The 26,828-nt window shown below is 32.7% G+C and overlaps 2 protein-coding genes across 7 annotated transcripts in view; one reads left to right on the forward strand and one right to left on the reverse strand.

Moving 5' to 3' along the window:
• Positions 1 to 21,116, forward strand: part of LOC123711586 (chaoptin) — a 47,995-nt gene extending 26,879 nt beyond the window's left edge. The window contains exons 4-30 of one of the 6 annotated variants that reach the window (XM_045664192.1): positions 697 to 901; positions 2,259 to 2,429; positions 5,125 to 5,333; positions 6,308 to 6,462; positions 6,896 to 6,998; positions 7,461 to 7,661; positions 8,168 to 8,304; positions 8,508 to 8,727; positions 9,170 to 9,391; positions 10,022 to 10,263; positions 10,433 to 10,605; positions 11,629 to 11,652; positions 12,046 to 12,111; positions 12,187 to 12,268; positions 12,374 to 12,539; positions 12,787 to 12,837; positions 12,970 to 13,112; positions 13,380 to 13,521; positions 14,808 to 14,939; positions 15,271 to 15,465; positions 15,862 to 16,005; positions 16,404 to 16,544; positions 16,937 to 17,179; positions 17,605 to 17,840; positions 18,098 to 18,221; positions 18,431 to 18,533; positions 19,972 to 21,116. In XM_045664192.1, the coding sequence (XP_045520148.1) occupies positions 697 to 901; positions 2,259 to 2,429; positions 5,125 to 5,333; positions 6,308 to 6,462; positions 6,896 to 6,998; positions 7,461 to 7,661; positions 8,168 to 8,304; positions 8,508 to 8,727; positions 9,170 to 9,391; positions 10,022 to 10,263; positions 10,433 to 10,605; positions 11,629 to 11,652; positions 12,046 to 12,111; positions 12,187 to 12,268; positions 12,374 to 12,539; positions 12,787 to 12,837; positions 12,970 to 13,112; positions 13,380 to 13,521; positions 14,808 to 14,939; positions 15,271 to 15,465; positions 15,862 to 16,005; positions 16,404 to 16,544; positions 16,937 to 17,179; positions 17,605 to 17,840; positions 18,098 to 18,221; positions 18,431 to 18,532 (4,029 nt within the window). In that variant the 3' untranslated portion in view covers position 18,533; positions 19,972 to 21,116. The remainder of the gene's footprint in view (positions 1 to 696; positions 902 to 2,258; positions 2,430 to 5,124; positions 5,334 to 6,307; positions 6,463 to 6,895; positions 6,999 to 7,460; positions 7,662 to 8,167; positions 8,305 to 8,507; positions 8,728 to 9,169; positions 9,392 to 10,021; positions 10,264 to 10,432; positions 10,606 to 11,628; positions 11,653 to 12,045; positions 12,112 to 12,186; positions 12,269 to 12,373; positions 12,540 to 12,786; positions 12,838 to 12,969; positions 13,113 to 13,379; positions 13,522 to 14,807; positions 14,940 to 15,270; positions 15,466 to 15,861; positions 16,006 to 16,403; positions 16,545 to 16,936; positions 17,180 to 17,604; positions 17,841 to 18,097; positions 18,222 to 18,430; positions 18,534 to 19,971) is intronic. The other 5 variants (XM_045664193.1, XM_045664197.1, XM_045664195.1 and 2 more) reach the window with 5 other exon arrangements.
• Positions 21,117 to 23,095: 1,979 nt separating this feature from the next.
• On the reverse strand, positions 23,096 to 24,069 carry LOC123712045 (sodium/potassium-transporting ATPase subunit beta-1-like). Its single transcript, XM_045664971.1, has one exon. It carries the CDS (start codon positions 24,015 to 24,017, stop codon positions 23,136 to 23,138), a length of 882 nt encoding a protein of 293 aa, XP_045520927.1. The 5' UTR covers positions 24,018 to 24,069; the 3' UTR covers positions 23,096 to 23,135.
• Positions 24,070 to 26,828: the final 2,759 nt, after the last annotated feature.

Here is a 26,828-nt window from a genome sequence, read left to right on the forward strand (position 1 = left end):
GTGTATAGAACATAATAACTAAATCATATATATATTTATATATTGTGAATTATTTTCAATGTGTAACTATTTTTAAAAATCCTTTTATACACTTTCGTGAACAGTTATTCAAAATCCGTTTCACAGTTTGTTAAACACTGTCAAGCGAAACAAACGTTGCAGTTTTGTTTCTTTTTTATTGACAGAGAATACACTCTGTTTATTCATACAACTTTTTAATTATTCTATATGATAAAATTGTATGATTAAATATGCATAATACGTTTCTGTATTTGTGTAAAAATATATATTGTTTTTCACATCGTTATATTCGAATAATAAACGTTAAACACTTTTTTATTTCAAAGGCTTCACAAATTCGTCCTCGTTTAAACTACAAGATAAATAAATGTTTTTAAAATAATTAGAAGTAGATATATATTTGAATATATAGTATGAATAGATATATATAAAATAATGTTTTTACAGTATCATGGTGTGGGTTATTAAAACATTTGCTTAATAAAATCGGGAAAACAACGTATAACAAATATATTTTCAAGAACTATTAAGCCGTTGACATTTTTGAGAAGACAAGACTTGAAGAACGCGAGAAAAATAAAAAAAGTAGTTTATGGGTCGTAGTCTTGTGTGTATTGATGAAACGCTGCCAAAAATATGTATTATGGGTTTGCATAAAATCATATCTTTTTTCAGTTACACGTAGATACGGGACACCCACCATGCTTATTCCAAGCCCTTTGCACCTGCTCCAAGCCTGCTGGGGACCTGGGAATTGTGACCTGTAATTACGTACCGATCCTGAAAGTCCCGGCCGCAGTGAACAACTCCAAGGTCTTCACACTGCAGCTCACTGGGAATAGGATCAGGGATCTGGAACCCCAGTTTTTTCAAGCAACAGGTAAGACTTAATATTAAAGACATCATTTCATATCACACGGCAAACTTAGGCACCCACTAAACTTACCCAAGTTTTCTGGAGCGTGATTGATTCTGTTCTGTGTCCAAACTAATTTTAGGAGTATGATTGTCTTTATTTTATGTATGTGTGTCTGTTATTAACTTAATACCATGCAAAAGTTGATGTCTAATTCCTATCTCTCCTATCTTATTAAAAAAGTTCTGATTGAGGAACAAAATTTCTCAACAAAGATGAAACCGACGAGAATGGGAGATTGCAGAGATCTCGCAAACATTGCAAACATCCCTCGAATATTTTGTAGGCGGCTGATGTTTTCACACCAAATCACAAAGTAAATTCCGTTGCGCTTGCCAAAACACTCAATGCATTTAATGCATAAAACATAGCTTTGGACGCTTATTATTAAAATTAATCGAATTAGTCGATTACCCAAACTTTATTTAGTATGAAAAATGTAGTAGCAATATTCGTCAATGTTTTTATGTACTTAATTAATATTTTATGGTTAGAAAACGCCAAATTGCAAATTTGATATCACCAATATGAAGATAGATGATTTTTCTGATGAACTTATTAACTTTCAGTAGTCAAATATCCTAACTACGTGTATAAAATACGTATATAAAAGCTGCCTTTACTTTTGCATTTATTAGAATAGTTCTGCTACAATAGAATCATATTCACAAGAAAATCAAATCACATCACCTCGAATCCAAGTTCTAGGTATAATCATCTAGGTACACGATTTACTTAGCAATTTATTATTTAATGAAGCCTTGACATAACACAATAATTACAAACAAGTTTGTATCAACAATGCTGGTAATAATGTTGTCTCTAGTAAATTGGTTAACGGGTATGGTGGGAATATAACTTTGTTTTAACTTTGATTTACATAATAATTAACAACTGTACGTAGTTAACATTCAATTATGTTTATCGTAAATCATTAATTAATTTACGAAGTTCGTATGATCCCGACGTATGGGTATAAAAAATTGTTTATCGTTTACGTAATATTTTTTTTTCTTTAATTAGTTACTAATTCACTTCATGTATAACAATAACAATGCTTTGACAATACAATAGAAATGCAAGTTAAATTAAAGGAAGTCTGGTGACTGGCTATATTCTCGGCTTTCTAACTATGACAGTTTAGATAACGCGGCGCTTTTAAAACTAAGAAAGCCTGAGCGAGCAGAAATGTACAGCCTTGGCTCGTACAAAGACTTGTCGTAGTGCTCAATACTTGAGATAATTTATTCAATTGAATAGACTTTGATTTTAGATATTGGAATAAATAGTATTTTCTAATACCAATCTTTTATATTTACAGGGCTTTATCGATTGGCGATAAATGAAAATCCACTAGAGGCGATTCACGAAGAAGCTTTTTATGGTCTGGACAACACATTATGGGAACTGGAACTGAAGCAGGACAGATTGGCGGCAGTGCCGAGCCGAGCGCTGAGGTATCTGCAGAAGCTTCGCTTGCTGGACCTCTCGGGTAAGGGCATTTTTAGCGTCATTTAGACAACAATGTATCTAGATAGCAAATTTAAAAAAGAAATGGATAATGAGCTATATAACCATTGGCTATTTTTTTACGAACTAACCAAATATATCACCTAATTAGGTATATAATTATATATATCCAAGTAGTAACACAATAAAGCCTATTTGTAAAATATTGTTCATAATTCATACAAGTACTGACTACAAATGTAAAGGCACATGTTAAAGACCTAAATAGTGTCATATCTTGTGCTGAAACTTAACCAATGAGCATAAGGAAATACGCTGCTGTTTAAGTATTTTGTTTCTAGGACTAGAATAAGCCTTATTTATAAAGAATAAGTAGTTGAGGCTAAGCGAACAAGTCTCGCTCACTCGGTTGAGCGGTTTTTCGTGTCTTATGTTTGTATGTGTAATATGTGCGCAATTATCCCGTACGGTGAAGTTCTGTTCTAAACTCCAAGTAATTATTTCTAATGATTCTTTAACTTCATACTTTACCTTGTATTTTCCTTAAAAAAATTGTTTGTAAATAGACGCCATCTATTGATACATTAAAACAACTCTATTACAAACAGCTTTAGAAGGCAAAAAGTCCTTACGGTTTGCGAATCGAGACATTGCATATTTATACTTTCTGCCAAAGGAGTTTAATAGGTCGAGTGGTACAAAACATGGGAATTGCTTAGTCGGCTGTTGGCGTCTTTACTCGTAATTCTTTAAGCATTATTATGCTAAATAGAGTCTGTACTGCCAGGATAAGTACGTGTCCTCTTTATTACGATACTTTTATTATGACGTGAATCACCTTGTTCCCGTTTTTTAATTTTTGCAACATAATAAAATTAAGTTAATCAGTGTAAGCCTTCCTCCACGGTGACATTATAAGTCCTTAAGAAAATAAATTAAACACAAAAATCACATATGTTTATTTACATCAAAATACAATCATAAAAAAATCACAAATTTGCTAAAAATATATACTATCAGATTATACCCATTCTGTGGTAGTTCATGGAGGGACTCGATTCTTTGGGACTATATGGATAAAATAATGTTCTTTCTTGTGAAAATATATATTCTATAATCTTATTAAAAAAGGATTGACGTGGCGAAAGCTATTGTAAATTTAGTTTCGCGAGACAATGTACGTGGTAAATTGAAAAAAGTTCGCACGACCGAGTGCGACTATCTGTGGGAATTATCAATCGTTAAATGAATGTTGAAAATCAATTTATCGTATAAAGAAATTTAATATCTTTTTTTAAATTAAAAATATATCCGTCATCCGTTAATCCGTCTAAGCAAACAAAATATTTTATTCAAAGATAATTGTTATATATTTGCTTCGTATTCTTTTGCCCGGTTTTATGTATATGCGATGATGGTTCAAGGTTCAATCCATATTTGTGCTCCAGAAACAGGCACTGTTCGATGTATTTGTCATGTTTCACTAAAGGCTATCGGTACGGAATAAGTTTAAGGAGTTAGATATTATATTATATCTGGTCAACATATTCTTAAAGCATTGTTGAATATAATCGATTTTAAAACAAATGGTTTAATAAACAATTACCAATATAATTCTCGAAACAGAACAAATCTAAACGTACGACCAACCAGGCACCAGAAGATAAACCACTCCTTATATGAAACTTGTATTCGTTTTTACAACAACCTCTCAAGCGAAATTAGATAATTATCACTGAATAAATTCAAAACTCTCGTTAAACGTAAATTATTCAATAAAGCTTTTTTTATAAATTGGACGATCATTTTAATGATCCTAATCCTTGGGATTGATTTGCTCCAGTTCAAACAATTTGTATGACTTGAAACTTGCCAATTAAAAAGAGTGGCGGATAGTTTTTTGCCAGTTCTTCTTACCCGCTCTACGCCCTTGACTTGCGAACTGGTAGTAAATGTAAATTTAGAATCAATTTAACATCTTTTCTGTTGACGTTTATATGTGGTTACATAAAGTTAAGATTATGAATAAAGTTATTTTGAGTTTTGTTAGAGTTTGAGTTTGATGCCGTTTCTTGTACTAAGCCTATATAAAGTTGTGTTTTATTGTTTTGTATACAATTGTGTAATGTAAAATAAATACCGTTATTATTTCAGCAAATTTATTAATAAAGACTTTATTATTGGTTAATTTTTAAGCTGTAAAAGGATGAAGACAAACAAAGGCTCTCTTACAATCGTTAAGATGCGATGCTAGGACGAAGTGGCGTATTATGTATGATATGACCTACTTTTATCCTGAGCATTACCATACGGGAATCGAATTATATGGAAAATTATATATATTTATTTGAGCCTGTAGTGACATATGAGCTATTGAGGTTGAAACATAATGGAGCAGGCACTTTTTGCTTGTTTACCGTCGCTTAATGAATAAATTCGTTTCTAGCTAAAATTTGTTTAGTTATAGTTAAAGATATTATAGTTTTCATCTTTTCGTTACAAAAGTTTTAATTACTGATGATTTATAATATATATTTTATAAACGGCATGATGAATGAAACATAAAGCTATTATATGTTATGTAACTAAAATAATGGTGTAACAATTTTTATGTTTCAATAAAGTACAATTTTTAATATTTTAGTGGGTACTTACCTAAAATAGGTTTTAATACTGGACATTAATACATACTTTACAGTTGTCTTTTCCTATTTCAGGCAATGAAATCACCGATATCTCTGGAGATAACTGGCGTGGCTTGGAGAACACACTGCACACGTTGATATTATCTGACAATTCCATCGCGAGTATACCACTTGACGCGTTTTCTGGTCTACCAATGCTGGACACCCTGGACTTGAGGGGAAACCATCTATCTGTTATTGATAGTGGTGTCTTCCGTGATGGAATGCATCGATTGAATAAGGTAAACATTTACCAACCACCAATACGTAGTTTAATACCAATGTGTGACAACACTTTTTAAATGATTCAAATTAGGTTTTTTTATAAGACAGGACGCAAACAACTTAGTGGGTAACTTTGAATTAAGTGCTTACCGCCGCCTATTCTATACCTCTAGAACTATGTGGCTTTCAAGTGCGTTGCCCGCCCTAAAGGTAGTGTGTCGGAACTAGGTGTCGCAAATACCTGGATTAGCGTCTAATTCATTACAATCTAAACTATGTCTAAAACAATTAAATGCTTACCTTTACTTTGTTTTCTAAGCAATTGAGGGGGATAAAAACCTCAAAAGAAACATTCTTGTTATCTCTGAGTAACGGATGAAATTGTCAAATGTAAAGCTAGCACCAAAATCCTTAAAAGTACTTTATTTATTTTAAAAGCACGTTCAATTATCTAAAAAATCTAAATAAAACTTTATACTTCACTTGCTAACCATGTATGCAGAACACACGGAACGTCGAGTTACATTAATAATTTTATTTCACTGTGTATTTCTCGCGTAAATTAAAGACAATATTTTCTAAGAGTAAAGGTGATTTGTACTCAAGAGGTGAATAATCTCAACAGTCATGACCTCATAACCTATTAGCTGTTTATTTGCAATATTGATGGAACTATGATAATTTAGGATTAATAGATTGCAAACTCGGATAAACATTATCACTGTTTCATATTCAAGAAACTTTAAAGTACTATTAAGTAGTATTTCGTTGCGGAGCTAATTAATTTGAATAGTTCACAAGCAGATAAGCTTTTTGGAGAAATTACACGTATTTAATACCTCTTCTTTAGGTGAATAAAGTAAATTCCGTTGTAATATAATGCCATGCATACGAAGTTGCAGAGAACAGTTTATTTTTGTTTATCTTAGTTAAATTTGAGTCCTTAAGCGTACATATCAGATCCATTAACTAATTATCATTTATTTTTCAGCTCCTTCTAGGCAACAACCAACTGACTCTGATTCCGTACGAGGAACTGTCACCGCTGCGTCAACTTCGATACTTGGATCTTTCTAACAACTTGATAAAGCAAGTTCCGCCCGCCCATGAGCTGAACGGCATTACTTTATCTCTTGATACTTTGAGGTATTGTTTTTTCTTCTAGTACTTATAGACTTCGTGTCGGGAGCCATGAATTTCTAGTAGCTTAATGACACAAACTCTGCTTGTGTTTGATAATTTTAAGCTTTACACAATTCTTTCGTCGGCATCGAAGCCAAGGAGCAGTATTATAACGCTACGAAGTATATATTTTTTAGTGCCTTTTACATACTATTAAGTCGGGAAATAATATCGACGTTAATATGTAATTTTCTGTTAAGATAGATAATTGTATATGACCGTAGTCATTAGGTAGTCTGGAAGAAAATGCTTTTTACAGTAAGATCACCCTTTTGTAATGCATTATCTAATTTTCTATTACCAGTTTTGTCATATAGTGTGAGATGAATAAAGTGTTTAATATTAATAACATATATTCATATAAAGGAATCTACATAATCACTGTTTTTTTCTTCAGACTGGACAATAACATCATCAGAATACTTCTGCCTGGTTCTTTCAAATACTTTAACGTTTTGAATACGACGTCTCTGGATGGGAATCCAATATATACTATAAGAGTAAGTTCATATACATAGTAGTGAAGATATATAAAAAAGTTAATAGTGAAAAATTTGTCAATATCAATACAAACTCCGAGTTCATCCATATTAACACGTTTACAAAATACTATTAAAACAACAATAAAATTGTCCTTAATAAAAAAAATACTTTTTAAGTTCATAATAAGTAGTTATTCCTACGTAATATATATCTATACTGTGCATTGTATATTGAAACGCTTAAATAATCATCGGTTGCAATGTGTGATGCTAATACATGTGAAAATCTCCACTAGGGAGATAATTAAAAACAATGTGTATGAACCATAAATTTCACATTAAATATTTTTAAGTTAAGGATTCATGTACTGAATTACTTTCTCTTACAAACCCGGAATTTGATTTCCGTAGCTACAGCTAGTCAATGTAATAAGGAATTGTAAATATATGATAAAATGATATATCTTTATCGATTTCCAGGAAGACGCATTCCGCAATGCTAAAATTCGTTCTCTCTCGTTACGGGACTGTGGGGTGACGGAATTATCACCTGCGTCATTCGCTGGTTTGGAAAACACACTGCAAAACCTGGACTTATCTGAAAACAACCTCACAATGATATCAAAATTCATGTTGAACAAATTGGACTCACTGAGATTCCTCAATCTGAGAGAGAATAAGGTATAGTTATTATCCATATTTGGGAATCGTTTTTAATCTTATTGTACGTATACCTTTTCATTAAAACGGAAGAGGTTAAATGCTGGGACCATATTCCATAGGATGCCGAATCTGATGCAAGCTGCAAGACAGTTTGATTTTTTTTTTCTTATTTGAAGTTGCTGAAATATTTATTCGTGTCCATTCATATATTCTATGTTCAGGGTGAGTCATTGGGCATTGCTGCTTTTGACAGAGCCATGTTTAGAATAACGAACGGTTCGCCGTGTAACTCAATTAGTTACCCACATAGTTCACTTATTCATGACAATGCTAGACTCAATATAGGAATGAACTTATGTTCCACCTGTCTGCTAAAAACAACCAAGAAGATATAATAGTATGTGTTAGCATCACTAACCAATTGCTAAACTTCTAGAAGAATCAAGAAAAAGAAGCTAGAAAAATCTAGAACCTCAGTATTTTATTCATTTTATATTCTATACCTGTGACCCAATGTTGTTCAGGTGGACACCAACCTCCTATCAACCGGCAACCCCTCAGACTTCTCAGTGACATCAGTGAATAACTTCCAATACAAACTATTCTATTTGGACATAAGTGGATCGTCGCCAATCGAAATGAGCCTGCAGGATATACGAAGGTAACATCCATTATAGGACATATTTTAAATGTTTATTTAAATCCGAAAGCCACATCCTGTAAAGTTGCTGCACATAGCTCTTTGCAAGGACTTTAAAGTACAGTTATTTTATAGTATATAACATAGCACAATATCAGACAAAGTCTTAACTCTGTACTACTTAGTAAAATTGTAAAATAAAACTCTTTATGAAATATTTCCAGAATGCGCTCTCTCCGATACCTAGCAGTGAGTAAGCTAATCCGCCGCAGCATCAGTTCAGAGGACTTCCTCGAATATGGTTTAGAGCTGGAAGACCTTAAAATATTCGGAAGTACCATCACGAAAATCGAAGCAAGTGCTTTCCAGCACGTGAGGACGATCAAAACCCTGGACTTATCTGAAAACGAAATCGACTTTATCGACCCATTTGCTTTTGCAGAGGTAAGTTAAATTTTACGAAAATCATTTCACTAATTCAAGCAAAGGATTTAAGTTAAATGTATCACGTTGGTATTATAGCTATCATTATTTATACTTCATAGAACAGGACAATTAATCTCAGTAAATTATTTATCTAAGGTTAAAGGTCAGAATGTGTTCAATTAACTAATTCATTGAAAGTTTGATTTTACCTTCAGTACTCGATATACCGATGTCAGGGTAAACCCTGGTATATAGGGTATATATATGTTCTATAATGAACGTCAATGTTAAATACTTAGTACATGAAAATTATCGGTATTGCGAACAAGGGTGCTCGTCTTTGCCTCCCACTAGTATCTTTTTTATAGTATTAATTTCCTTATTCTAAAATTTTAAAACTTCATTTTATAAGCTAATTTGATTGTTGTGTTTGGATTAATAAGAAGTGCTTGTTTAACAGCTACACAGCCTAACAACCTTGAAAATAGCAAACGGATTAGCAGATTCCGTAAAAATTCTACCTTTTGAGCCGCTTAAAGCGTTAAACGAGTTGCAGCATTTGGACTTGAGTAATAACAAACTGAAAAATGTTCCCGACACATCCTTTCATTTTCTTTACAACGTGAGGACACTGAATCTTCAAGACAATCTTATCGAACACTTTTCTAAGGGAACTTTGCAGGTACGTGTTTTTATTATTTAGGATAATATGTATTACGTTCTGAGAACTACTGACTCCTGTGTTGAATTTATGGGCATAAGATTATTCTTAATGACAAGGCCCAGTGAGTTAATCTCTCTCTGTCTCAGCTCACGTATTATGTACTTATTATGAGGTACAGAAATTTCTGTGGCGTCGCGATGGCGTATTCTACAGCTTAAATGAAAATTAACAAAATTCATGTCTCACAATTTCATTATAAATTGGGACTTTAAGATTATTTATTTATTAACACATTGTTGCATACAGTAATATAATACAATTGACATAATAAAATGAAAATAAGACAACTGGCGGCGTTATCGCTTTTTAGCGATCTCTTGCAGGTTATATAATTATAAAACTGTTCGAAAATTTGAATTACACTTAGGAGATGGAACATCAGTCTATTGCGTGTTCTTTTTTTACAAGAGCAAGATCTAACCTCTGCATCTCTTAGTATTAAATCACTTTCCCCTTTCTTGGCTGGCTGAACATAGCAGAATAAGAAGAAAACAATCACATGTCCCCTGCGCAACCACTTACGGGGTTGGTTGGTTAGTTATGTTCAAGAACTACGACCATCATTACATCTAATACTTTTTATTGCAGGGTGACATCCACCGACAATTACAAGGTATATACCTATCGTTTAACAAAATGACGAAAATCGTTCAGCACACTTTCGTGGATCTTAGAGAACTTCAGGAGATACAAATCGAAGACAACTTGATAGATACCATTGAAAGACGAGCATTTATGAGCGTCGATAACTTGAAGGTGATCAGGCTCCAGGGTAACAGGCTTAGAGATATAAGCGAAGAAGCCTTCCAAAATCTACCAGCTTTGAAAGAGTAAGTCGATTTGAATATTTTTCTTTAAGTAAATATTTACGGCATAAAGTAACTTTTCATGGATCGTTTTCGTTCGGTAACTAAGCACGTAACTGTTAAGATGAGCTTAAATTGTAACGGAAGGAAAAACTCAAGTGTCAAAAGCTATAAAAATATTATACCATTTCAGGTTAGATATATCATTCAACCGTCTAGAAATGTTTAAGTTCTCGATATTCGATCAAGTCGGTTCTGCAACTGCCCTTAAAGTCAACGCATCCTTCAACCAAATAGTGTCGCTGACTGATTCCAATGCACCAAGCTTCTTTTCATCCAACTTCTATCCACCACCTAAAGCGCAAAGTAAGTTATTTTACCAGAATACTAGTTTAAGTTGAGTTTCTAGAAACTGAAAAAACTAGAAGTATATACAGTGTAAATTCCATATAACGTCCGTCGATTTACCGATCTCCCTAATGCGTCGAAATAAATATTCTTTGGTTGGTTTATCTCGTCTTCGATACAATTGTACACTATACATAGAATTACAGCCACTTTCAATAATGACATCAATTGAATAATAAAGTACTTTATAAGTTGCTTAAATTAGTAAAAAATGCGTAGCTGTGTACGTTTTTTTTGTCGCTTTATAACCTAGCCCCCAATAAACTGGACTATTGGCATCGTGCATACGAACTTTTTAAGAAATTCGTTCCTTTATTTACAAACTGAGATTGCTTGCACGTGTAGACTGTTGTTGGCCATGACTAAGTAGGAGTCATGGATTATCTATATACGTTTATATACCCTCCATTTAACGAAAACTATCTATAACGCCATAAAATGCAAGTCCCTTCGGGGCCGTTATATAGAGTTTACACTGTACATGAAAATTTTAAATTATTTATAAGAAATTAAACATTTAGATATTTTTAGATAGGGCTATGAAAAAAGTGTATTGTTATTCAAATAATTAATATTAAAATAAAGTCAAATTTAGTAGTGGCGTAATAACTCTAAAAAAGGCTTGATGGCTTTTTGATTTAATGACTTCAAATATTTGTGGTGTGTTGTGCCCACACTTTAGTCTACTAACTGGGGCCTGAGACAAAAACTTTCCTTATTGTCGTAACTCACAAAATACTTGTTTTATAATGGTATTAGCTCACACTTGTCATGTTATCATTTTGCATAGAAATTCCTGCAGCAACAGCTTGGGAACGCCACAACGGATCTTGTCTTAGACCCTTATACTGAGTTAATTTTAGCATTGTTAAGTGTGCTTGCTTTTTATGAGTTTATATTCTTCGTATCTTACTTCTTTGTATGTTAATTTTTCTTGTTTTTACTATTCCTTTGTTCTTTTTCATCTCGCATCCGATTCAGGCTTAATATCAGTGGATGATCAAGGTGACTTTTATTATTCCTTATCTTTGTTTAAACTTTTTCTAATTAATTCATTTCTTTTCAAGCGACTAGTGGTAAGGACAGTATCGAGATTACTGGATTTTCGATGTCATGACCGTCATCTCGCTTAATAATGGCATAATATCATCAATATTCATATACATTTACATCTTCAGCATCACCATAAAGGTATCATTGATGACGTCAATCGAAAAAATCAATTTTCTCGACGACGCTTCAAATTGATATAGCAATGGTGTAGTAATAGGTTCGGACTTATTGGTTTTTTCCGGGAAAATTTTTGAACGGTGGAATTCGTTTTTTCGATCGATTGGTTCCATTTGGCATTTGATCATTTTGAAATTCTCAATCTAATTCCGCTATTAATTTTCCCAGAAAATACAGATAAGGGTAAATTACCGCACGGCCAAGCTGTAACAGCGTCGCCGTATCGTTTGTTTTGTACGTTCTAGCGCTATTTTTTTTCGATTGTGTTAAATGTTTTAAAATATAAACTTAAAGGATTCATAATTTTAGGTCTCGGAACAGTATCAGTTAATATAAGAGTATTGGACTTCTCACACAACAATATCTCTTACATTGCCCCTTATTACTTTAGGTGAGTTATTTTATAGTATACTTTGAGCCTTTTATTATTAATTAAATAAAAATAATTAAAGCCAAGTTTTTCTACCTTTGTTTATACCTCGTTGGTTTCTTTCAGGCATGCTGACCTAACGTTATCTGAATTGCATCTGTCACATAACCAAATAAGAAATATTACAAGAGAAGTGTTTGGATCTATGCTAATGTTACAGTACCTTGATTTGTCTCATAACCAAATTTTCCATATGGAATACGATTGTTTTAAAAAAGTCAAGAATTTGCAGGTAAATTTCGATAAATATAGTTTCCTATTTATAGAGACAGACAGAGTTTAAAAAGATCCTGTATCACATTATTCTTCCTTTTCTTATTCTTTTAAAATAGTACCGTATTTATTCTATAGTTTTTGTATTATGTACCTTAAATTATTTCTTTTATGACTTTTGTGTTTGATCTTTATTTCTCTTTGCTTTATTATTTTTGCCATTGTTTATATTTTCTTGAAACGAAGTTTTATTTAATTAATTCCAGATGGACATATGTGGACTCGGGCTTGGTTTAATCATTAATGGTTATTTACGAGTAACTTGATCAAATGAAGTAACATTCATCTTCATTGGCCATTATTTTTGCCAAATCACCTTTTAATTGTCTTCATATCCATGTGCGTTGTGTTGTGTTTTGACTTGTGTTATAATAAAGTATTTCTTTCAGATTTTGAATCTATCACATAACCATTTGATTGAACTTCCGGTTGAAGTGTTCCACGATATGCAAATGTTGACCTCAGTTGATCTTTCCCATAATCGAATTCGGAATCTGGCTGACAATCTCATTTTGTCGGCGAATTTAGAACGGTATAGTATAATAGGTTCTTAGTGTATTGGGACTTTATATATATTGGGACTATAGCAAGTCCTTAAGCTAAAAAATACGAACTGATGTTGGACACTGAATATGTTTATCGTGTTACTTACTAATTAGAAAAAAACGGTGTACAAACTTTCTATATAAAATGATATGGGGGTTTGTGGATGTATTTCATACGAATAATATTAAATAGAGAATGTTTTAATTTCTTGTAGTGAACAATAATTTTTACACGTTTAAAAATGTTTCTTTAGGTTGGACTTATCAAACAATGACTTATCAAGGATGCCAACGAACGCATTATCACCAGGTGCCGCTGCAAATCTTGTGGAACTAGATCTTAGCAGCAACACGGTACCTGCTGTAGCCATTCCCGACTTGGTCCAAAGATTTAGGGTAAGTATCCCAATCAAAATATGTTTTAACACAGTTTTTTTGTACGGATCCTTTCACATATTGCTATTCTGGAATGTTCCAGATATAATTAAGGTGATTGGATTGACACAACTGGGTTTTTGTTTTGTAAAGAATTGGATGATGTAGATATCATATCCTTGCTTAATGTACCGACTTTTTGAAATTCAACTCACACAACAATTTGATTTATTATTCAACGCTTTTCTGTTTTCTTAAATTGAATAACTAATAATGTTAGATACATAGTTATTGGTATACAATGTATAGCCTTTTGTTTTATTTCTTGTTCATAATATTTACTATCTGCATAAATTAGCAATTAGAAGAAAGAAAATGCGTTGAATTGTAAGAACATGAATGTTTATTATTTTTAAAGTGAAACTTCTTTATCGACGTTGGAAAAAAAATACCGTCACATTTTTCGGTTACGCGTCACATTTTTGGTTACGCGTCATATTTTTTCATTACGCGCCATCTTTTCTTGTCCGTACCATGCTTGATCGAAGAGATGTAAAGCCATTAATAACAAAAATATGTAATAGCGATGACAATGATAGTAATAATTCTATTACAATTAATAAAATTCTGTAATAATCTTATTAGTAATAGCGTAAAATGAAATAATTTTATTATATGTATTCATGTATATGATGAAAAATAAGGTCATAAAGAAGTTTCACTTCTTACGTGTGTACACTAGTACACGCACACATTTTTAAAATTGAAGTTATTGTAATACAGGAATTTGTTATAAAACCAACACGAAACATTCATGTTAAAATAGTGCGAGGTACCGATTTGAGCACAACACGATTTTAAGAAAAAAGTATAAAATTCTTGTTTGACATATAGATAATTCTACATAAATTGCTCAATATCTGTTTCCTTTATAACAATTAGTAATAACTAACCATTGTAATTTGTAGTTGATGTTGTATTTGTGTGACCAGTGTGATATGAAGTCGATACATATTATTGCTATCTTTAATTAATTGTGTATTCATTAAAAATAAATGCTATATAAAGTATTCATTGTCTGCTGACTGACATTAGACGGTAATGCGTAAATTTTGTTGTTCATTCATAAATTATCTGATTGCTATTATTTTGCAATCCAGTATAAACGTGTTTATGGTAAGTTAATAAAAAGTTAGAGAAGATCTTTGGCTTGAGAGGCTATAAAAAGATATTGTTAAAATAATAAAAGCAATAATATGCATCGACACGCCAGTGGTAGCTTGCTAACGTATACCGCATGTCGCCAGAACTCCGAGGCCGGCGAGTTTTGGCCCGAGGAAAACGACTACAACGATGATTACATGTACCACACCGCTAGGCGCGACCAATCCAGAGTCTTCCACCATAAAAAGCAATATCCGCAGAACATATTCTACAAGGTAGACGATTGGCCATTCGCTCCAAATTCTTTTAGCCCTTTGGCCCTAACTTTACTTTCCTAGCCCTTCTTAAATTAAATTTAGACTTGGCTTATGACAGTCAAAATATTTGAAGCATCTTTTGTTCTCCGATATTGCGTTTGCTTGTTTCACAGTTTTGTTTTGTTTGTCTAGTAGATGTCTAGTTGTAGTTTATGCTTTGAACTAATTTGTATATATTTTCTTTTTCAATCTACAAATACCCTATACGGCAGGGTTGTAATTATTAAAATCAAATATTATTCATATATTCTCTGATATGCATTGAGCTAATTGACCGAACAACTTTCAGTCTTTGGCATGGTTAGATCTATCCAATAATCATTTGGTAAGAATTGAGAGTGGGGCGTTCGGCGCGTTGCCAAAACTTCGTTGGTTGGATTTGAGCAACAACTTGCCGTTTAACGGTGACCGGAGTGGAAACATTTTCAAAGGACTAGAGAGGAGATTGTCATATTTGGGACTAAAGAATGTCAGCTTGCAAGTTGTAAGTATCTAGATATTTCTTTTAGGTCATCTTTTAGTTATCAATTTAACGATATTATCATTAAAAAGCGATGTTTCCATTTCTAGATCTAAATATTGTGTAGATGATTAGAACTGGTAAAATAAAATTCATAAATCTTTATCATTACGCTAAATGGTTACAGCGCTACTTACCAATTAGGTACATGGTAAGTGAGTGGGTGTACAAAAGAATCTTAAATAATTTCATTATTACAATAATGCAAAAGTTAAATTAAAATATTCTGAATTTTATAAAAACGCTTTTAATTTAATGTTTAGTTAAATTTTCAAATTTTAAAGATGTTTCCATACTCGTACAAAATGTATTTATATAAATTGTAAGATCGAGACTAGCAATATTGTATTTTCATTTTAGATACCATCACTTCCACTTCCGAAGTTGAAAACTCTGGACCTATCGTACAATAATCTGCACTCAATTCCAACAGACACGACTGCCAATTTGACGCGTCTAAGAGCACTGGACTTATCATACAACGACCTAACTAAAGTGCCCGTGGTAAGAAAAGAATGAAATATTGACATTCTCGACTGTTTTCGATTATTCTGTTTCGAAAGGAGCGAAGCAATATTCTGTCTTGTTTGACACTGAACTTTATTGGACGTAAGCAAATCCTTCATTAAAAAAGTAATAGTGATAATATGTACTTAAAAAAACTCCTAGATTTATTTGTTTCCTTGATAATGACTTTTCCATTAGACATCTATGGTTTTTTCTCATAATTCTTTGTGACCAAGAAGTGAGTCAAAGAGCAAGTATTTAGGAATACTCTTATTTTATTCGACACCTACAAAGTATGATAATCTAATCTAGAAATAAAAAGTTATTCTTTTTTACCAAGATCGTGATTATTATTATGTGTTTCCATTAACAAGCTATAGGTACAATGTTTTTAGGCTACTCATTCGCTAAGCGATCTTCGCTGGTTATCATTATCGGGGAATCCAATAACAGCCCTCATGAACACCAGTCTATATGGACTATCACCACGACTGGAATACCTTGATGTCACCAGACTTCGTCTAAGTATTTTAGAGGTACTATAGAATATTTTTAGTATTTTACCCTTGAATCGCGTAGCCTATTTTAATTATATCGGTAAGGAAATTAAACAAAAAATTGTTTATACTTTTGGTCCGTAATGTTTTATACATTTTACTAGAGATAAATGCCTGCCGTGATAAGTTAGGGCTCTTTGGAATTTTATACTTGTGTAAATGCAAAACGCCTCCTCTATCTTGATGGATTTGTATATAGAAAATTACGTCTTAGAAAATAACTTACCACTGAAATCAACGATAATCCTTACGTTTATAAAAAAAAAGCGTTCTAATGTGAGCTGTAATAATTTAATTTGCCATCCACGCCTTCAACTAATATAATATTAAAATGCCAATATTTATTAATGAATTTAAAAAAAACATTTCAGTATGGCGTCTTTAGCAAAATGTATGGATTGCGAACTCTAAAGATTTCTGTGAACGGCAACGTAAGGGACTTCAGTATCCCTAAAATGACCTCACAGAACGCCGCGTTAGAAAATTTGTTCTTGTCCGTTGAAAACTCACAAATCGATTTAGGCAACGAGATGAAAGGCGAGCTGCCATGCAAATTGGATAACATTACGCTAACTGGCCGAGAGTTGAAGTTCATCTCACAGAACCTTCTTAATGTAAGTTACTTATTTAGAAAAGTATATTTGAACGCAACGCCTTGAACGCGGCAATATATACACTTTATTTTAGACACAACATTATTTGAACATATTAATATGATAAAAAAAATAACGCTTCGCTCACTGATAGTCTTGGGTTCGAATAACAGTGACATAGTTATTGTTGACTGGGGTCCTATGCGGGGTTACGGGACTCGAGACAATACGTATTTCTTCCCAATTTAAAATATAAGCTCCGTAAACATCTTTGTTATACATTTAGATAAAACTTATTCTCTTCATCAGCCTTCACGAACTATCCAATATTAGAAATTCGGATTTTGGCGCTAAAGGAATTATATATTTTAGATGTTTAACCTAGTTTTCAAAAGCTACTAAATATCGTTATTTTTCTTGTACGACGTTAGTATTGTATTTTAAAGGGCGCATGCTCCAGAGAGATGAGGCTTACAATTTTCAACACCAGCATTGAGGATATATCGTCTGAAGTATTCTGGAGGCATGGTCGTATCAAGAACTTGTCTTTGGACCTACGGAACAATCAGCTAAAGAGATTACCAAACCCAGCTCGGAAGGAGTGGCCTGGAGTACCTAACGACCTCTTTCTCGATGACATCCTCGTGGCCAGCAATCCCCTTGTATGTGATTGCGGAATAGGGTAGGTTTATTAAGTTGTATACTCTATCATAAACTTAAATTTTACCGAAAATTAAAGTTAAAGGTAAATTTTCAATAACATTAACATGAAAGCGAAAAAATAATGTACCTCACAGATTATGGATTCAAGAATTATAGGTATAGAATGGTTATAATAATAATTATTATTTTGTGCAAAACAGGAAAATTTAACTTGACAAATCAATTGATTTTTTTACATTTTGGTATAATATTTTATGATTGCTTATTAATTTTTAGCTGGATACAAGCTTGGGATCGCAAAAGACGCCAGTATATTTGTGACAATCCATCTAGTTGCGACGCATTGGACGACGTAAGACTCGCTACTTGTCCGTCTTATCAGAACAGAACATTGAGTGATGTGAGTATATAATGATGATGTGACTTTTGTTTCCTCGATTATGGTAACCAAGACTTAAGAAGGTTGTATGTCTTGCTCATTAGAATTACGCAACTGAATTTATAACCTTACTTTTTGAATTGCATATGTATTTAACATTAGTTACCTACGACACTACAACCTTTTTGTAAAGTTTACACTATTTACTCATCTATAAAACGTAATTTCAGGTGATTTCAAAAGAGCTGGACTGCAGCTGGAGCAAGGGGTACAGCATTGTGTCAAACATCATGACTGTTCTCGGTCTGGTCGTCGCCTTCTTTGTCATTTGAGGTTTGTTTTGGTGTTACGGACTTTATCGCGAATTAGTTCAGGTTCGCGACAATATTCGCGACTTCCGTAACTACGTGAGAGGTGATAACTGGGATCACATTAATCTCATCCGGGAAAATTCGCATGACAACATTTGGGATGATTCCAGTGAAAATTCTGACAGCCTTGCTCATGACATTCCCCAAGGTTCCCTGAACCCCAAATCCAACCCTGGGAAGCCCAAAACTGAGTAGATGTGCCTCCATGTGGCCTATTAGAATGTAGTGCTAAGGTGACGCTAAGTATAGAAATGTGATGTGATCTCTAAGAAACCGAACGCTATGTTTTCTTTTAGAATTATGTGCACTACTAACTAAGTATGCATACAATAATTTCCTTATTGTATGTGAAAATCTACATTAGTAGTTTAAATATTGAAATTATTGTATGTAACTAATGTAGGCATACATTTTACGACTTTTAACTTTTAAAGTTTTGATATCGAGTAACAGTCTTATAAGGATCTTGAATATTGCCAAAACATAGCATTTTAAATTTTGATAAATGTGTTTCTATTTGTATCAAAATATTAATTTATACAAGCACAACAAAATGTTTCAATTTTATATATAATTGCACCACTTGATAACAACTATCGCTCACGACTAATAAATTGTTTGAATATTGTTTCTCAAGATGGCGCTAATCGCAATCAAGCGCTAGTTCAGTTCGCATAACTAGGTGGCGCTAATATAAAAATTACCTTCCACGACGTAGAGAACACAATTTTCAATATTATTGATGGCGTTTACATGTAATGTCGTGCAAAGATCCTTATAGGACTGTATTTGAAAATAAAATCTCATCTCACGTATACTGAATGATGGAATACGCATACAACTTAGTTGCAATTTCGTCAATTTGTAGAAAATTTACTTAATTATAATCGTAGACTGCATTCGCTCGAATGATATGTGTTCGTCCATTAATAGAGTGTATTATTTATAGTTGTATTTCCTTATTAGGCTAGAGCTCATTATCATATTTAATTGTCACAAATTTATCTGACCGGATACACACGTAAGATTCTATGCATCTATTATAATGTATATATAAGATACATAGAAGTTAAAGAGAATAGAATTGGCAATACTGAGGCCTGAAATGTTAAGGTGCAGATAAATTAGGACACGTCTTTTTATGTCAATAGATGTTTAAATTACTAGAAATAAGTCTCTTTTGAGTGTACAAAATCGTTGGATGTCAGTTTAATATTCTATGGGTATACTATAATTGTTTAGATGTTTTCAAAGTCTAATATAAAGTAGAAATAACATTCTATGACATGTTCTATACTATTTCTAGCTTAGGTATTCATTTCAATGGCCATTATTTGTTTCTATATAATTTATAATAACTCTTTTGTTGTTTCTCATAACTGTCTTATTCTTCTTTTCAGATTACCTATCAGTTTAGAAGCAACTTATGTTAATTTTTTTTTGCGAGCTTGTCTTTGTAGTTAGTTCCTTAAGCTAAATTAGGGAAATGAGTGAATTAAGATTACCTCTCTTTCAGTGGTCCATGACTGGCCTATCGAAGCTTTTTTTCAATGCCGCATTTTGAGGATTTCGTTTGCCTTTCTTTATATTTCTACATTAAGTACATTTAAGTATACTATTATTAAAAATTAAAGCACTTTTTTGTGTGTTCATTTCAATTGTGTTCTTCTAGATTTAAGTTTATTTCTCAAGGCATTGAAAATAAAGTTAAATTGTAACAATGAATATATTTTGTGATATATATTAACTGTAATCCTTCTATTTTTGATAAGCCTACGATACTATTGCTAACATGGGAATTGTATGACTAACATATTCTCTGTTAAATGCTTTTATTTATTCCAAATGAAATTTTTATTGTTAAACTTCAAAGTTAAATTTCTATGAATTGAATAAGTACCAAATACTTGTGATGTATTTGCATATTCTATTTAAAGTGTTCATACTGTTTAGATTGAACTTTATTTACATCAAAATCATTCAAAAATATAACTAAAGTTACTGTAATGATTTAAAACTTTATCATTGGTTAAACTAAATAGTATAACAACTTCTGAATGTGATAGACCTTAGCTAGTGCCAATAAAATTATTAATATCAACATAAATCATTACAATTTTCCTTCATAAACTATATGATATTCTCAAATTATACTAACGAATATTAAACGTATTTTAGCGATTCGATTAAAAAATATATTAATATATGAGGTTAAATATAAATAAATATAGTTTTAGAGTACATTAATTTTTTTTTATATTTTACAGTTATTTCTGTTGATTTTAAATAAATAACACGTCAATGGGATAATTTATTAACTAAAAATACAAATATACGAATTTTCTATATAACCCACCGCAAGTATTCGTTAGTACAATTTTAAAATTTAAATATTACTCTTAAATATAACGATTGTTGTACATAAAGAATGTAAGCTACGGTAAAGAAATGGGAAGTGTTTTTATAATTAGGTATTTCTTAAATGTATTCACTATTTTAAATAAATCTCTAAAATAGTGTGAAATAAAATAATCTATGATCATTAGCGTATTAATAAATTATTCCTTTAAACATTAAAAACTGTTTTCTTTTATCCTTAATTCATTTTTTTATTAATTAGGTAGTACACAAGTTTTTTTTGTAGTAAAGAAGTGTGTCAATCAGTCTCAAGAACGTCGATTTGTTCTTTCTTTCTGAAAAGTTTATATATTCATGTACATATTATAACTATGGTGTGAAAAGATGCATTAAAAAATAGGTTGTTGTAATGTAAACACCAAAGAAATATTTTTATAGGAAATAATAATGATTGCTAATGACATTTTCCGAGCTTTACACATCATAAGATTATTAAAATACAAACAAGTAATTCGTCACCCCATAACAAAACGAACTAATAAATAGATTATACCAAAATAACTATTATACACATCCTGGCATAAATGTATTTGTCATAATATCAACAGTTGTAGTCCAAACCAGAGTAGTGTTGGCCTAGTGGCTTCAGCGCACGACTCTCATACCCAAGGGTTCTATAGTTCGTAGAGGGTTCGAATCCCTGTTGTACATAATGGACTTTCTATGTGAGAATTTCAGTTTCGCGGTGATTTAAAAGGAAAGGCTACGTTAGCCTCTACGAAGCTTGGTGTACTCAGCAAGGCGAACGGCACTACTCCGGGCCACCGCTTGCACTGTTCTCAACTCTGGGTGGGAGCTCCAGTACCAGCTCCTTCCGTATTCAACTAAGAGCGATTCTAATCGTCGACGACTAGTCACTTTCCGAGCGGCTTGATCCCTTGGCATTGCGTTACTGCTTCTTCTACTGCATCTACTATGGAGAGTGTTCAGAGGAGTTGTTCGACTAAAACCTGTAGCTGAGTTTCATCATCGGACGTCACGGCAAAGTACAAAATACAACCCGTATCACCTCGACGCCCGTCGTTTCTTTGGGCATTTTTTGCCAAGCACCACCACTGAAATATTTCTGAACCAATTTGACTTAAAGTCCTTTATGAAAAGAGCGAACTAAGTCTGAAAAGGCCGGTAACGCATTTGCAAGCCTTCTTCTAAGACCTTAGAAGGTTTACCTATAGTTGTTTATAAGTAGTCCAAATTTGATCCCCTTGGTCTTACCACAATGAAAGATTTTGATAGAAGCCTTATACCAAAATCTTTGAACAAAACACTCACCCAAATAAAAAAGCTATCTAAGACACCCTAAAGCCAGACTATAATCATTGACCAAAAGATCGCACAAATGAATGGTTATTTCCGAATAGACGAAATATAATTAAGGAGAGTGAAACTAAATGAGTTCGGGCGCCTACAGTTAACACAAATTACATGCCGTAGCCTCGACCTACGGATTCTGTACACAGATAACGCCCTGTATTTTTGTGTCTATTAATGTGAGGTGCAACATTAAGGTTAGTGTTTAGTCTTTGTAAAATAGTAATGTTATGAATGTATATGCGTCTTACTTCGACTATGATCTATATTTTCTGTAATTTTGCGGCAATGGGGCATAGACAAATTAAAGCATGTTTACACATTCGCACACATAGATGTGCGTCATAGGATTTACATTAGGAAAAATATTGAATAAAACAAATCCTGATATTCCTACTGGATATAAAACAAATATTGTTTATACGAAATTTATCTACGAATTTGCACTTAAAAATATCACTTTGTTTATCCTGTATTTCTAATTATCCAGAACAATATTCAATGTCCAATTATGAAGGCTGTGGGGAGTCTCATTCAATTATGCGAGGCGAGACAAACGACACAACTGGGTGTAACACGCTTACTGCAAAATACTGTGCTATTATTGTTATAGATGGATAAATCCATTCGTTTATATTTACTAACATATATTTCCGATTATAATAATTAATAAAGAAATATTAAACTTAAACGAGTTTAAATTTTTTTTTGTATAAATTCACGTCATTTATTTAGTAATCACTCGCTTTTCTATTTATGGCGACCGCAACGTAAAAAATATGTAAAAATACGAGGTATAATTTAAAATATTATAATTTAATCTAAATTTTAACTTTTACACACTTAAAATTACTTTCCTCTTGGGAGTGACATACAGTAAAAACGCAACAGATGACGAACCGCCGTCGTAGTACAACGTACACTCCACCGCCAACGATATCCCAAGTGTAAAATTTGTTATCTGTACCGCCACTAATGGTGTATCATCTGTCATATTAATTGGAAACAAGCCTGGATCAAAACCAGGCGGATCCGGATAATAAATTATGTTTCCAATATGCTCTTTATCATACGAGTGGAAACCATGACAATGTAGCCATAGCTTCTGGTCTGTCTTCATCCAATTCTTAACATCCTGAGGTATATCATTGGTATCATTTCTCAATGGTTTTGTTGACCAGCCTAGTTGCTTGTTTATACGTATGATTATACAAGGCTTGTTCCAATAACCAAATGGAGAAGACCCACAAGGTCCCAGATCACTCGATCTCTTTCTTCGCTTAAAGAATGAATCCAATTCATCAACGTATTGCTTATCATCATCAGTGTAAGCCTTATATGATATAATCGGTTGAGTATTAACTGATGTCGGCGTTGCTGATAGCCCTATGCCTTGTTGTGAATATGTCATGAGTTCGATTTTGTCGATGTTCTCATATTTTTCCAAATACTTTATCAAAGATAGCGATCCATATAGAAATAATAAGGTGTATGTGCAAAGAAATATTAAATAAAGTATGGAATAAACGATAATGGAAATCCAACTCATACACGATCTTCCGCAATATAAGTTTTTCTCTTTATCGTAAATATATCGAAAGAATTTCTTCCTGCATGGCTCACTCAGTTCGTCCGTTGATGCAATAGTTCGAAAATCCTTTGATGTAGTCGGTGGTGGAAACGGAATTGATGGATCCCTTGACTTCCTCTTAAACATAATTTAATAAAAAATATTTTACGTGATTTAAAAAAATAATAAGCTTGCGTTGTCTTCAAGTGTCAATAATCCAGAGCGCAAAACTGTCATTTTTACTTTTTTATCAAGAAGGTCATGATTCGTCGTTACTTCGCATGTGTATGATATTACTCTAACATACAATTTTATGCTTCACTATATGGTTAGTTTTTATCTGCACTTTCAGACTAAACGGTCTATATAAATTAGCTATTATAATAACGTGCCTGTATCCATAAATATCAAGAATCTAAAAGTAAAACCAAATACATTACGATAGCAGTGTCGCCTCTGACTAAGGAAAGCCTGTGTGAGCCTATCCCTTAGGCCTAAGTAATGGCAGGCATGTTCTATTTAACACAAGATCAAATAAGGGAGCGGGTCTTAGCTTGATCAATGACTGTATTTACCTACCTCCCATACGATAGGTCACGTGTATGTACACTCTGAAGCAAGTATTTTTATTATAAGCATTTAAATTACCCTAGCAGTGTTGGTTTCAGTAGCTTCAGCGAGCTATGCTCATACCTGAGGTCGTAGGTTCGATCCCCGGCTGTGCGTGCACCAATAGACTTTCTTTCTGTGTGCGCATTTAATCTTCGCTCGAATGTTGAAGGAAAACATCGTTAGAAAACCGACCCAAAAAGTCAAGAGCTTCGTCAGACAGAGAAGGCTGATCATCTGCTTGCCTATTAGATCAAGAAATTATCATAAAACAAATACCAAAATCTGAGGCCCAGACCTAAAAAGGTTATCGCACCATTGATTTATTTATGTTTATTTAAATGACCCTATGTGATTATTTCGTTTTTATTTACTAAGGTAGCTGTGAAATGGACGCAGAATCTACGGAAGAATAGCACAAAGTTCGTAGGTATCTGGAAATATTAAAAAACACTAAAGAAAAGTCAAGTCTCTTAGGAATTTTTAAAGCTTTGCTCACGACGCCAGAGGCACTAGTCCTTTTTAGTGAGGTTTCTTTGATTGTCCCCTGGAGACAGATTCCGACACTATTGGGCAAAGGGGACATCTTTTAAAATTGCTATTCTTAGTCGGATTTCGTTAGCCTTTGACCACAGCTTTCATCAGAGATTGCGTTCGTTTATTGCTACAAACAGAAAATAATCCTATTACAACGTAACCTTAAACATTAACTTTTAGCCACCGTAACATAACATAACATAACGAGATTTAGGAATTAAATACAAATGTATTGTTAAATATATAATGGCAATGTGCGGGAAATAGTAATAAGTTAATCGTGCTTGGGTTTAAAATCACAAGCAAATACCAATAATCGATTTCACTTTATCCATGTAGATTTCCGAGTCAATCGACTGACATTATTTTTTATTATTTACGAAACTAATGTCTAGTTAACTATTATTTATTTAACTTGGGCTTCGAATGCTTTACAATAGTCATGGTCTAGTGCGGCTAAAGAGACGCTTGAATTAAATTATACCACGTAAACCAAAGATATGTACTGTATATGTATAAAGTACTTGCTAGACAAAATTAAAAAAAAAACCAGAAGCATTTAGATTTTTCTATCGGTGTCTTGATTTTTTATTAGAGGTATGTAGCTCTGCCTTTGGTGCCTGACATACGCTGTCAACTTTGGTGGAGCTAAGTTTTTCACGATATATATCTTTGTGCAAGTTAATTTAGCACGTACATGAAAAGTCTATAAAAACAGCCTGCCAAATTCGAACCTGCGACCTCAGGAGAGTCGCACGCTCATGACTACATTGCTATAAACAAGATTATTGGGAGATTAATACAAATATGTTGAATCCAAATAATAAATATTCATTTCCCGTTTTCAATTTCTTTGTGACGCCGAAACGTTTAGAAAATCGATTCACGAATGACGAAGCGAACGTTATTGAAATGAAACTGCAAATAAAATTTCGATATTATAGCTCGAGGCATTTCAATAATACATTTCCGGAAATCAATTTAATATTTTGAGAATTAATTATGTAATTGTAAATTGGAAGAGGAATACCATATTTTTTTTATAAAGACCTCTTATTAAAATTAATTACATATTCATATTGAAAGGATATGAATATTCATTAAGTCGTTATGAAATATTATTATACGAAGTATCTTTCTACCAATAAAAATCAAATTGAAAATGTAAAGACGAGCGCAGAGCTTTCAATAGGTAAAAGATTGTTTGTAATGTAGTATAATGTTAATATATATTTATACGTACAAGCTGCCCCCGCAAACTTCGTTTCTCCTTAATTTTATTTTACCAAGATTTTAGTACATACAATCATGGACCAATGTTGAGAAAATCCGGAAAAAAATTTTTTTTCCCTATATAAACAACAGTTATATAGTATATAAGTTCAAGTCATAAGTTTTTAATTAATGAATAAAAATAGGGATCAATCGTAGCGTGATGTAAATTAACAATAAAATTAGATGTCCGATTCGCAGACCTTACCCATATTCAAGCAAAATTACACGAAAATCTGTCAAGCTATTCGGAGGAGCTTAATTTCAAACGTTAATAAGCTTATATAATTTAAAATAAATAAGTTTTCCACCGTGCAGTCTCAATTGCATAACTCATATAGCCGAAATTTTTCCAATAAAAAAATCCGCATTTTTCAAATTCCATATTTCCGCAGGGCTTTAAACCGACACCTGACTATCTGTATTTTAAGATATTGAGTACTTTACAAATGTTGAAATATATTTAGTGAGCGATGGTCCTTATTACCAAGCTTTCCCCTAACTTCGCTCAGCTGAAACTCTAATTCAGTACACATTTAA

The sequence above is a fragment of the Pieris brassicae genome, chromosome 7 (genome assembly GCF_905147105.1).
Source record: "Pieris brassicae chromosome 7, ilPieBrab1.1, whole genome shotgun sequence".
NCBI classification, from domain to species: Eukaryota; Metazoa; Arthropoda; class Insecta; order Lepidoptera; family Pieridae; genus Pieris; species Pieris brassicae.